Source organism: Mustela erminea, chromosome 17 (genome assembly GCF_009829155.1).
Source record: "Mustela erminea isolate mMusErm1 chromosome 17, mMusErm1.Pri, whole genome shotgun sequence".
NCBI lineage: Eukaryota > Metazoa > Chordata > Mammalia > Carnivora > Mustelidae > Mustela > Mustela erminea.
The window spans coordinates 41,996,099-42,008,889 of record NC_045630.1 but is presented as its reverse complement, the minus strand read 5'-3'; the positions used below and the strand labels follow the sequence as shown (position 1 = coordinate 42,008,889).

Genomic DNA, 12,791 nt, shown 5'->3' with positions numbered 1-12,791 from the left:
TGACTCAAGGACTCTTATGATGCCGGACAGAAAGCAGCAGTTTCTAGAAGACAGACCCCCCCACCTGGCTTCTGCATCCCAGAGTGTGGGCTCCTTGAGGAAAAGTTGTGGCTGGACAGTCCATGGTGCAAGGGAAGGCAAGCAGGGCTTGGGGTGGACGGTGCGTTTCTTTGCAAGGGTAGGGGAAGAGTCAGAAGGACTCTCCCAAGACTGGGGACGGGTCTTTTGGGAGTTCCATGTCCTCTCTCAAGGTGGGATGACCCCAAGACACAGGGTTCCAGCCTCAGGAAAGAGCCCAAGCTCTGTGTTTGGCATGGGAGGCTGGGAGCTTCCTACCCTCCAGAAATCCCTTGGGCTTCTGCCAGGAACATCTCCTGAGAGAGCAGTGCAGAGCGAAGACCAAGGGCCTTCCCCTGTGATGACAGACACTTGCTCATGACCTTTGTTTGTATTTTGAGTGAGGGCTTAGAGTCAGATTTAGAAAAATAAAGTGCTCTTCTTTTTCTTGTACCAAAATGATGTAAATTGCAAGGTATTGTAGGAACCTGTGCTGGGAAAAGACCACCAGTTCTCACCCCTTCCCTCAAAAGTCTTTGCTCCCATCACTTTCCTGGGCACTCCTCTCATGAATCTCATTTTAATAATGTCTGCAGCAGCTGCCCAGAGCGCAGGTGCAGGGAGAGGAGCTCGGAAACACCATCACCTCTCCTGCTTCCCAGTGAGCAGCCCCCAACCTTGTTTCCAAATATCCCTCGTTTCAGCATACCATAATGTATCTTCACTCCCTTTGCCCATTCTGCCTCTTAGGTCCCTCGCCCCTTCTGGGGACCCAGGCAGGCACCCCACAAGTAGAGGGAGATATGGTGTGGCCTGGCGCTGGATAGGGGGGCCGGGAGGCAGGCTGGGAAGGACGGGACTGAGCTCCCTCCTTCAGGCTCTCAGCAGCTCCCCTCCCGGGTCTCACCTTCCTGCAGCGCCAGGGCGACGGGCTTCTGCTGGAAGTCTGGTGTGCTGCAGCCTTCGGGGATCTCCTCCACCAGCTGCCGGATGCTCACCCCATGAAGGGCGGACTTCCTGGGGGGCTTCTCTAGAAGGTGGGAGAAAGGGAGATGAACCCTCCCTACTCTTCCTCGTGGGTGGCCCTTTAATACAATGGAGCACTGACGCAAGAACCCAAGGCACATGAGTCCCTCCTCCCTATCCCACCATCGAGTGGGATTGTCTCCCACTGCTTCTGCCTCTGAGCAGGGCTTTGGAATTTTCTGTGGATTCAGGTAGTGGTCCTCCAGCAGCATGCATGGAGTCCCTGGGAAGTGGGCAGGGGCACCTAACGAAGACCCTGGGAGCATCACTGGGGTAAAGCTGGAGAAGGGAGAATGGGAAGGGGCTCTTATGGGGGAGCTGGGCATCCTTTATTCAGGCCAACAAGTTAAAACCCAAAGCCAAGACTAGGAAAACAGACAGATGAGTTCCCAAAGATCTCCAAGCCCTTCTCTGTCTCTATCCCATGAGGAGCGCCAGTGAGGGACTGGGATGGGGGCGGGGGACGGTCAGCTCTTCTCTCACCTGCCATAGTTTGTGTTCCTCTTTGGTTACTGAGGGTGGCAATTGATCTGCTGAGAACAGAAGACAGAATTCCTTATGAGAGGTGCAGGCTTGTCTTACCTGTCCCCCCCCCCCCCACCACTGTCCATACATTGGCTGGTGTCTCGCCTGGGAGCTGGGCAGAGCTGCTGCACCCTGAGAGCTTGTCTAACTAACCCCACCTAATGGTACCAATCAGTGTCCTGCCAGTCCCTGCCCTGGCCAAACCAATTTCCTTGAGCCTGGAGGAGGGTGGGCTGCTGCTCGGTTGTACCTTTCCCAGGTAACGGAACCCATGGGGCTGAACCTGCAACTTATGCTGGTGGCCTGGCCTTTGGCTGGGTCCCCAGAAGACCCAATGGGGGTAGACACAGCCTCCCTGAACCTCAGGAAATCAAATGCCTATCATCTAGGATTTCTTTAGTGATTTTGCAGCCTGTTCCCTCTTGACTATGGAATATCAGTTTTCCCTGGATATTCTCTGGAGCTCTTGGCTCCAACCCCAGCTCAGATTTTCTGGCAGCGCCCAGCAGCCTTCTACCTCCCACCCTCAACCAATCTGGAATGCTTTTGATCACTGTGTCAGTGCGGGGAGAACCCTCAGTTGGCTGCTCTTTAGCTCTTCTTGACCCAGGCTGACAGGATCCTCATAAATCCATCCGCTCCCCTCCGAAGCCAGTGAGTTATGGCGTCAGGTGAACACAATGCCTTCCAGGCTCTCCCAGCCATCATCACCACTCTCTCCCCCTGATTTCCTCACAATTGCATCCCTCCATCATGGCTGCTGGGGAGTGCCACCCCGGGGAGAGAGGGGGCTTGGCTCTGGGCTGAGATGAGAGCCTTGATGAGGGCCATGACTTGGAGGGGGGTGGATTTCTTGAAAGAGTTCTCCAATAGTGCTACCTCCTGTGCGGTTGGCCCGTGGCCAACGGGTTCCATTTTGGAGACGCCATTCCCTGCCCAAAGAGTCTTGTGTTAGGGATAGAATCACACATGACAGAGCAAATTCCTCCCTCCAAATGACGCTTCCATTTCACAACTGCCCACCACTGGCATTTCTGGCCTCAAGGTGTCCCATCTATAGCCCAGCGGCTGCCCCCCAGTGCGCTGGAATGCCATGGCGCGCCAACTGCGTTCTGGAGCGGTCACAGGGCTACAGCCGCCGCGCAGCAGGGAGTCAGGAGGGAGGGCGAGGATGGAGCGGCCACCAGCAGAGGAGAATGCAGCTGACTACGAGCGGTGGGAGCTGCAGGGGTCTGCGTCCCGTCTGTTCCCCGGTACCTCATCTCGCACCTGTCCGTGATCCCTGCCCTGCTGTAATTTGAATTTAACACGGACACCTTAGCTGTCCTCTTCATCTTGCTCATCACCTCCGTCAGCCCCACGACCAGCTCTCAGTCCCTTATTCTGCCGTGCGCCCCCCAAGAGGTGTAATGCTAACACAGCTGCTCTCCTTCCGGCCTCCTGCCTGCAGGTCCCAGCTGAGAAGGGCGAGGGAAGCAGACCCCTCGGGGAACTTAAGGGTCTCATGTGAAGCCATCTCACCCTCTAGACCTCCATTCTCTTCAGGAAGCCAGATTCGGGACCGGGTTAGTGACAGACGGGCAAGAGGTCTGCTTGGTTGGAGATTAGAGGGGCTGGGGAGGGAAACTCTCTCTTCCCATGATTCATTTCCCCTTTTGAGAAAAAACCCTAATGTTTCTCCGCACCAAACAGCAGCAGTGTCCTCACTTCAGCTTATCCCACCGTGATTCTTAGCCCTGGCCTGCCCCCCCCCCCCCCCCCCCCGTCCCCTGGTTCCTCCAGGACCCACAGCCCCCGACCCCCCCCCCTCCCTGCCCCACCTGCCTTCATCTTGCGCCTGTGGGTAGCTGCTGCTCCCACCTTCCAGACTGGTAGGGTTGAGGCAAGACGAGCCAAATGGGGTTGGTCTCAACTATTTTGACCATGTTATCAATCAAGACGTCACAAGTCCTAGATCCGAGGTGCTCATTCTAGATAGCTAGTCAGATTTTTAACCTGGTCGTCACTTCACACCCTAAGCCAAACAGTGCCTGGAAAATCAGAGCCAGGACAGAACCACCTGGATAAGACTCACTGAAGCTCTGTCTTCCAAATATCCTGGAGTCACTTAGAGGGGACTGAGCATGCACCCCATGGTATAATCAGCTGTTTAGAGCTCACTCTTCCCCCAAGCTGATCTAATGCCTGCTGTTGCCCCTTCCTGAGTAGAAAGTTAGAGAGCATTCCAGCATCTCCATTTCTGCCCAGTGTAGGCAGCCAGGTGCGCAGTGCCCACTTACCTGGTGCACTGCCGGCCTCCAGCCTCCTGTCTGCTCCCTCCTCCCTGTTTCCAGCTGCTGCGCGCTGCCCGAGACTCTGAATGGACTGCTGGTGGACCGGCGGTGCTGGGAGCAGATGTAGGTCACTGCGGACTGCCCAGGCTCTCTTCGCCCCTCCCACTCACCCCGCCTCCCTCCTCCTGCTCTGGCCCAGGCTTGGCAGGGCAGGGCCCCCGCCCCAGGGTTAATGCTCTCGCCTCTGTTGAGGTCAGAGATGGAAGGGTCCTGTGACATTAGCTCATCCAGCTCCTCGGTTTGCAAAGCTCTAAGCTCTTAGCTAAACTGGCTTCGTTAGGTTTGTTCCATGGTGCCCGGTTTAGATAACTGCTTTTAGCAGGGGTGGGGTACACCACCCAAAGCCCTAATTTTGCAGCTAAGCTGATCCCTTGAGACCCTTGACGCCATAAGTCACACAAATACATAAAGCCACCTCCCCACCTGGGAATCACAACCCAAAATGGCACCAAACAGGCAACAAACTTCCGGAACTAGACAGAAGGGCATGATCCTGAAGTTCTACTGCAGGGGTGCACTCCCCTGAGAGGGGGAGACCCTGGGAGTCATGCAGCCAGGAGGCCTTCTGGGAGGAGGTGAGCTTTCTCGGGATAGAAGCAGGGAGCTGGGGGCTGAAAGTGGCAGGCAGATGGTTGGGTTTTTGAAGATGTGGGGATGGGAGATGAGAATTGGTGGTAGAATGGCTGCTGCTAACAGATTTTCTTAAGGAGTGTGGAGGGGAAGCAAGGCCCAGGAGATGATGAGAAGGCCACCTGGTCTGCTTTGAAAGGGCCACCTTCCAAGGGAGGCCACTAGGTATTTACACATACTCATCAGCATGTTGCTAATGCTGTAGGGGCTGCCTCTGCATATGTTCTGAGAAGCGAGATGTTTGACCTCTTCCACTCCAGGGTGTGTGTGTGTGTGAGTATGTGTCCCGTGTGTGTTTCTAATTCTAAGTGTCAGGCTGGTGTTTCGTCTATTCAGTAAGTATGTGTCCAACACCTACCCTGTGTCAGGGCCTGGGTCTGGCACTGTGCTAGGCACAGGAAATACAAAGGTAAGCAAATGACATGGCCTTCCCCTCCCAGAGCTTACAGCTTACAGTCTCGTAGGTCTAATAGATCTAATAGGTCAGATGTGTGATAAAAAGCCAGTTATAAACTGCGGCATGTGTTCCGAAAGAACTGGTAGAGGGCCAGGAGAGCTGGAGCTCAGAGACCTAGGGCAAGAGTGACGTGAGCTGAGCTTGGATAGGTAGACTTGAGAAGCCATTGAAGAATTTTGATCTCTGACCTCAGGGCTGTTGGGGTTTATTTAACCTTGAAGAGTGACAGGACCCAGTTTGCATTTTTAGAAACTCATTCTGGTGCAGGGCAGAAAAGGAACGGAGGAGAGTGGAAGTGAGAAGCAGGAGTCCAGCTGCCGGAAGCCTGGTCCAATAAACCCAAGGTGTTCTTTCTGATAGTGGGGTCCTGGGCTCCAGGGGACCTTCTGAGCCACAATGCTCCATCTTCCTAGGAGGGAGAAGGAGGCTGGGAACATGGCAAATTGGCCCAGTACAGAGCCCTTCAGCATTGTATGTGCCTCCACTAGCCCCCAGGGAGCTGGTAGGTTCTTCCCTTAGGCCTGGGGATGGCCGGAAGACTACAGTAGGCATGCCTATCTGCTCTGCACTGTCCCATACTCGAATCCCTCTCTTTGTAGTAAGATGGAAATTTCACGACTCCAAGCAACTAAAATTGGTCAAATAGTTTTCACCCATCCTCTTTTTTTATCCTTTATCCTTTATCAGATGGAATGCCCAATAATATTTAACTATGCCTGGCATGTTCAGCCATCTACCTGAAGGTGAGACTCCTCAGTGGTATGAAAGATCCTGGGTCAGACACTGGTGTTGCTCCTTAACATTGGCAATAGGTAACAAAGGGGGTGACACGGGAGTGCCCAGCCCACAGCGCAGCCCCTTTATGGAATTTCCTGGCTACCTGCCATAGGCCAGTGGTAGAGTGTTCTGACCTTACCCAGTGATCTTTCCCAGTGCCCAGGTTTTATCCAGTGGCAAAATGTTCACACGGCTTCTCTTTTTAACGTAACCTTATTACACCTCCTGATAGACTTTTTCTTTGGGGGATAAAGGAACGAGTTTGGGCCTTTGTTATTAGGGGACTGTCCGTACCAGAAGAGCTCTGGGCGGGATTCATGTATCTTCATTCTTCCACAGTGTCTTATGGGAAGGGCCCAATGACTTTGGGTAGTGAAATGATCACAATTTATTATTGCTCCTCGTCCCCAGAAGAGGAAAATGCATTATTCTATGGCAGGTGCCAAGAGGCTCAGACCCCATATGGGCCTCCCTCTAGGGGTCCTATTATTCCCCAGGGCATGGGTGTGGTGGCATGATCTCTGAGATCCTGGCCAACTTGAGTCTTCTAGAGTCCTGTGACTTGCCGAGTGGGTTCCACAGGCAAGGCCTGTAAAGGCCTCGTGGACTGGTAAAGCGGGGTGATTTCATGTGACACAGAGAGAATTTGAATTAATTTGCAGGCTGCTGCTGTCTCTGTATCTTGGTGTGGGAAATGTCTCTGCTCCAGCTGGACAAGCCGCTGAACACAACCTCCATGGGACCATGTCCTCTCTCGTCCCCGCTGAGGTCCAGGTAGATGGGTTGGGAGGGCATGGTTCTACTCAAAGACACACACACACACACACACACACACACACACACACACACACACACACACAGAGTCACCAATAGAGCTGGACTCTCCAGAAATGTAATAGGCCACCTGCTGCCCTGTGGGGATGGCTTCAGGGGTTTAGACCCATTTCTAAGTGTAGGGCTAAGGCCCAGGACCCGTCCTTACCCAGGAAGTCGGAAGTGAGAGAGGGGGACGGGAGCAGACGCTCTCCTTTCCTGCGCTTCCCACCAGCTTCCCTGGACACCGTCAGGGCGGCCCTTCCATCCGCCGCTCCCAAACCACTCCTCCCATCCCCCCACCCGTTGCCCAGCTGCCTGCCCTGCTGGTATGCCTCCCCGTCAACCTCAGTTCCTGTCTTTCTCACCCACCTGCAGGGAGGGAATGAGGCCTGTGGAACTGAAGATCTTAGAGACCCCACGGGCGATTTCATGTTTGCAAAGCCAGCTTTCATCATCAGAGAGGAGTCCCCGCTGACCTGAAGGTCACAGAAAGGGGTCTGGACCCCCAAGGAGCAGAGGGCAGGAGGAGTCTCTGCTTTAGTTTCCAGGAGGGATTAGGCCACGGTGGATGTCAGCCTACTAGGGCAGTGTAGAACTTTCCAGAAGATCAGAGCTGGACGGAACCTTTGAGAGCATTTAACATCCACAACACAATGACAACAGTACTTTTACAGAGCTCTTGTTACGTTTCATACATTCTCCTGGGTCTTTAAATATGTTAACTCTTACATCTGCATTCTTAACAACTGGTAGTCTGTGGATCTACTCCACTTCTCTCCTTTCCAGGGATGGGCTCCTCTCCAGGCCTCAGGTCCCATCTCTGCAACGGAGGGAGGCAGAGAGATCCACAGGTTTCTAGTCGTTAATGGAGACGAACCTGACCTGCCAAAAGGTGGTAACTGCAGAGAACCCGCAATTACTAAGTCATTCCAGAAAGTTGCTCCCTTGAGGTGTCCATCAGATGGTGAGGAAGTAAGTGAACCAGTCCTGCTCAAGGAGGTGACCCTGCCTTGCTTGAAGTGCTCTTCAAGAAGCACCCTGCCATCTCCCGGGATGGGCTCTACCCAGGCAGAGGCCTGGACTTGGGGGGCAGCAGGAGGAAGATCTGTGTGGTTCAGAAGGAGCTCGGTGTCACCCCTTCACCAGCCCCCCCAGCTCTCAGCAGGTCGCCCCAGCTCTGTGTCCTTGGCAGCCCCAGCCAGTGATGGCTGTTGTGGGAAGAAGTGGCAAGCCGACTGGGGAGAAGAAACTTCCTACTGATGAAGTTCTAGAACATTGGTGAGGTTTGGTGCAGTGAGGTCCGGAGTCGATGACCAAGAAAGAATTCTTGAGACATCTTTGGTGCGAAATGGTGGTTTATCAAAGCACCGGGACAGGACCCATGGGCAGGAAGAGCTGCTGCCCGGGGTTTGTGAGGGATGGCAGGTTCTGTTCCATGGGCTTGGGGGAAAGTAAGGAAAAGGGAGGTTTCAATAGAACTTTCACATGCTAAAGAGGATCTAGGAGGTACAGGATACCAGAGGTCTGGAGGTCTTGCTGGGGTCAAGGTTGTCTTTCCCTTTTAGCCAACCATTAACATTAAGATAGTTGGGACATTCTTAAAGAATGTCACATTTGTCCCACCTAGGAGTGGGGGTGAGGAGGAGATTGCGAGGTGTCAGCCTTTTGCTTTGTCCCCAGCCAGCCTTCTGCTCCCTCGTCTCTACCATCTTTCCCAAGAGCTCTCCCAGCATCCACCCCACGTGCCTCTGACAGTCATGGGCCTCACAGCAAGCAGCTTTCTGTGGGCAGAAGGGGGACGGGGAGGACTGGAGACCCCACCTGGGCCATGCCCCTGGAATCCCCACCCCGCTCTGTCAGATTGCTGCCCAGAGCAACTCTGAGAACACAGAGCTGCACTCCCTCTTCTCAGGTGGAGAAACTGAGTCCAGGAGGCAGTGAGGAGCTGGGGAAGCAGCAGCGGCGCGGAGGAGCCACCTTGAGCTGGGACGTGAGGCTGGCTAGGGTGGGCGAGTTGGGAGCCCCGAGTTCTACAACTGCCGCTGGAAGTCCCACAGGACAGCCTGACTCAGACTCTTGTACTAGAAGCAGAGGCTTTCAGGGCTGGGCCTGGCAGAAACTCCATGGAGAGCAAGGAGCCTGCTTGCTCCAAATCTGAGCTCCTCATGGCATCCAAGGCCTTTCTACCAACCAACGTCCTTCCCTCCTGACCTGCCAGCTTGTTCTCTCCCACTCAGACTCGCTGGCACTTGTCCTCCAGTTCATTCTTCCCCTGCCCCCCACCAGCCACGCCATCTAGAATGGTGACTTTCTTGCCTTCCTGTGATACCCATATTGAGTGACATGTCCGTGTGACCACATTAATCACCTCAGCTTTCATAGCTCAGGCCTGTTCTGGGGACACAAATTCTGTGTCCCTCCAAGTCCTTGGAAATTCCCAAAGGCCAGAGTGTGTCTCTGCTCTCAGGACACACTCTCAGTAGCCCCCAGACAGGGCTCTGCTCCCAGGGCAGCTTGAGGGCAGGGCGGTTTCTCCTGAACCCGTAGCCTCAGGGCGTGGGAGATGGTCAAAAGCTCTCTCTGCTGTCCCCGTCCCACCCTGCAAGCAACCATTCCCTGTAGAAGAAAGCCCTGGCTCAACAGGGAGTTAGCATATTTCTTAAAGAGCCTTTGGGCTGGTCAAATTCCCTGACAGGGAAGGAAAGAGCCCTTCACCAAAAGGCTCACCCACCCTGCAGGCTTCATACCCAGGGAGAGAGTAAAGTGCTTTTTGTGCCTTGCGATGGGGGTTGGTCTTTATTTTGGCGTGCATGAGGAGCCAGGAGAGGTTTTTAGGCAGAGAAATAATGTATTTGTGTTTTAGAAAGAGCTCTTGGATGTTGTGTATTGGTTAGATTGGAATGGAAAAAATTCTGAAGCCAGGACCTATCTCCCCCATTAGACTGGCATTCCCCAAAAACAACCCCACACCAGACTAGAGGCTTCTGGGGGCAGGGACGGAGACTCCCAATCCCTGCGCCTAAGCCTGGACACATACCCAGGGAAAGCTTCGACTTGTGGACTGGTTTGCCTAAGATGGAAATTGAGGTCCAGATGGGGTATAACTTGACCCTGGAACCTCCACTCCCACTGGCCAGCTGAGACCGGTACCATGGGGATAAGACCCTATGACGCAATCCCCCTGCCCCAGGTTCCAAGGGCAGTATGGCGCCTGCCCTGAGATCAGCTGTCCTCACTCTGGCATCAGCTTCCCAAGTTCCCAGCAGCCTGGACACATACAGATCGTGGCAAAGTTCAGGATGAAACCCCATCCCTGACCAGTGTCTTGGCCCTGGGGCCGCATGCCAAAGCAGAACACCATGGACAGGGGCCGGGTGGAGGGCTGGGCAGGGAGCTAGCCTGGGGCCTGCTGGACACTTCAAGTCCTTGCAAGATGCAGCCATGGGGAGGAAAGGTGCCCGTCAGTCTCCTGCTCAAGAAGCCCCCAGGACAGGACCCTCCCCTGAGGACTGGAGGGGAGACCATTCCTGCCCTCATGGGGTTCATTTTCTGATGGGGTGGTAGCCCCCGCCTTCCCCACATGGTGGCAGAGCCACAGGCCCAGCTCAGAGACTCTCATCTGATCGGAGAGACATAGTCTCTACTGTTAGATCACCAATAAATGGTGTTTGTCATTGTTGCGGTTGGTTCTGACAGCAGCTCTCTGTAGCAGAGATGAAAACTGGCACGTACGAAGCATCTGCAGAGGGCGACTGAGCTAGGCACTTATTACACCATTGAATCATTTCTTTGACTTTGTTTCCACTGTGGATCACAGTGATATAAGCTGTTGTCTCTGTCCAGTTGACTCCTTGTCACTGGTTCGAACTTCTCTGATTATCCAGTGCCCAGAAGCTAGCGTTTACTGATCCTAAATTGATCCAATCTACGTATTTGTTTATTGGCTCTCTCTTCGATTTGAGATAGAAACCCTATGAGAGAGATTCTGTTTTGTTTACTGAGTCGAGAACAGTGCTTGGCATTTGTGGGCCAGAGAACGCATGGATCATTTACCTGACTCTAACTGGGGAGTGACAAGCAACTTCCCACCACCATTTGATTTTAAGTGGGCGTGTTTGGAGACTCCTATGTAACGGAGATGATTAAAAGACAGGGAGAAGATGCCCGTCATTGTTCTATGTAATAACACTGCACGGTGGAGAAGGGAGAGGTCCCAAACAAAAGGGGGAATGGTGAGATTCAAAACAGAAATGGAACTCACTAGGCATGACACCACCAACAGAGGAGCAGGCTGTTAGAAACGTGGTAGGTCATAGCCTCAAAGTTAGATGCTGACGGCCGAGTGTCAGGATGTGGGATTAATGGAGTGACTTGTCCTGGTCTCAGCCCTTCCACATCATTAAGGAACTCTTACAGTCGCCAAAGCCAAACTCCTGCACAGCTCCAGATAGAGATGGAGAATTGGTTAATGTTTGAAGACACAGAAGAGCCACATTCAGTAGTCAAAACTAACTTCTCTTTATCGATTTTGGTTCAAAAAGAACAATCAGGGGGACGCCTGGGTGGCTCAGTGGGTTAAAGCCTCTGCCTTCGGCTCAGGTCATGATCCCAGGGTCCTGGGATCGAGCCCCACGTCGGGCTCTCTGCTCCGTGGGGAGCCTGCTTCCTCCTCTCTCTCTCTCTGCCTGCCTCTCTGCCTACTTGTGATTTCTCTCTCTCTGTCAAATAAATAAAATCTTAAAAAAAAAAAAAAAAAGAACAATCAGGGACTCAGCTACCCAACCAGAATTTGAGATGTAAAGTGTGAAAATTCCATCAAATAATTAAATATTCTCAAAGAGTAGAACAGCAGATAACCATTGAGTACAGAAGGATGACAGTCACTTTATATAAAGGCAGGACAAGAATTCTTAGCTTACAAGAATTTGTCCTTACAAGGCATTTGTCCCCACACAGGGTGGAAAAGCCAACCTTGTGAGTGAGATCTTATTGTTTTAGATAAACATCAAATTTTTTACTTCCTCCAAATGTTTTCCCCACAATTGATCCCCCCTCATTTAATTTCCCAAACATGGCTCCGATACACGTTTGATTTCTTTTCCAAAGATGAAATTCAACATTCCAGGAGCTGTGAGCTGCTGTCAGAGTCCAGTGACTGACAGAGTAATCAGATGGACGCAAAGACCTTCACCAGGCTAGTGACCAAGAGCCTTGACTTAGTGACCCTGGACTCTTCCACCAATGGGCACCTTTAATCCCACAACTGTCTTATCCCCATTTTACCTGGAGGAGACCTGAAACATTGAGAAGGGAGTGAGTTGAGGTCACAGAGCAATAGTTAAGTGACGCAGTGGCAGAGCTGGGAAGGCAGCCAGGCAGGCAAGCCTATTTGCCCCTCAAAACTTGGGCTGCACCATTTCTAAAACAAGAGAGAGATCTACTAGATCTGACTGCAACCCTGTCCAGTTTGCTCTGTGGAGCTTCCATGGTGAACCTGAAAAGACAAAAAGGAAAGAGAGCAGGAGGGAGGAAGAGAGGGAGACAGAGAAGAGAGAAAAAGAGAAAGAGAAAAGGGAACTCCACCAGAGAAATTCTGTTATATCAGTCACAGGGGAAAGTGACAGACCCTTTCGGTTTCGCTCAGTGTCACACTTTGGTGCTGTTCCTTCTGAAAAGCTCAGGCTGCCTCGAGAGACTTCAGGACACAGAGTGTGTGCCTCCCCATCCTGTCTCCGCTTTCCTTTTCCTGAAGCTCTCATGCCTCCCACCCTCCCTGCAGTTAATTCTGGAAAATGCCCCGGGGAAGTCCCTGGTCTCTACTGTAGACCATATCTCAGGGGCCACCTGTCAGCCTAGGTTGTTAGATGCTTGCTCCTGGGAGATTGACAGGAGCCGGCTGGATCTCATTAATGCCTAAAGCGGAAGAGGGATTTATTGCCTGGTGACTGACTTGTGCCCCTGGAGGAACTCAATCAGGAACCACTTGACAGAGCACTAGCATTGTGGCTCCATGGACTCAAGAACCTGAAGACCTGAGGTCCCTTCTGGGTCCAGTCTTGTGTCCATCCTGGAGATAGCAATGCTGGTGTTCATCTCTGTGCTGGAGAAAGCTCTCTGGGACCCTCTGGTCTGTTTCCTCTTTGCACGGTTGCGATCTGACCCACAGGTGG

The 12,791-nt window shown here is 52.9% G+C and overlaps 1 protein-coding gene across 1 annotated transcript in view; it reads right to left on the bottom strand.

The window, feature by feature from the left end:
- The window catches only part of IGFN1 (immunoglobulin like and fibronectin type III domain containing 1), a 32,942-nt gene extending 28,967 nt beyond the window's left edge, over positions 1 to 3,975 (bottom strand). Inside the window, exons 1-3 of the mRNA XM_032319035.1 lie at positions 3,888 to 3,975; positions 1,567 to 1,616; positions 965 to 1,087 (exon numbers count right to left, since the gene is read on the bottom strand). Coding sequence (XP_032174926.1) covers positions 965 to 1,087; positions 1,567 to 1,573 — 130 coding nt within the window. The 5' untranslated portion in view covers positions 1,574 to 1,616; positions 3,888 to 3,975. The remainder of the gene's footprint in view (positions 1 to 964; positions 1,088 to 1,566; positions 1,617 to 3,887) is intronic.
- Positions 3,976 to 12,791: the final 8,816 nt, after the last annotated feature.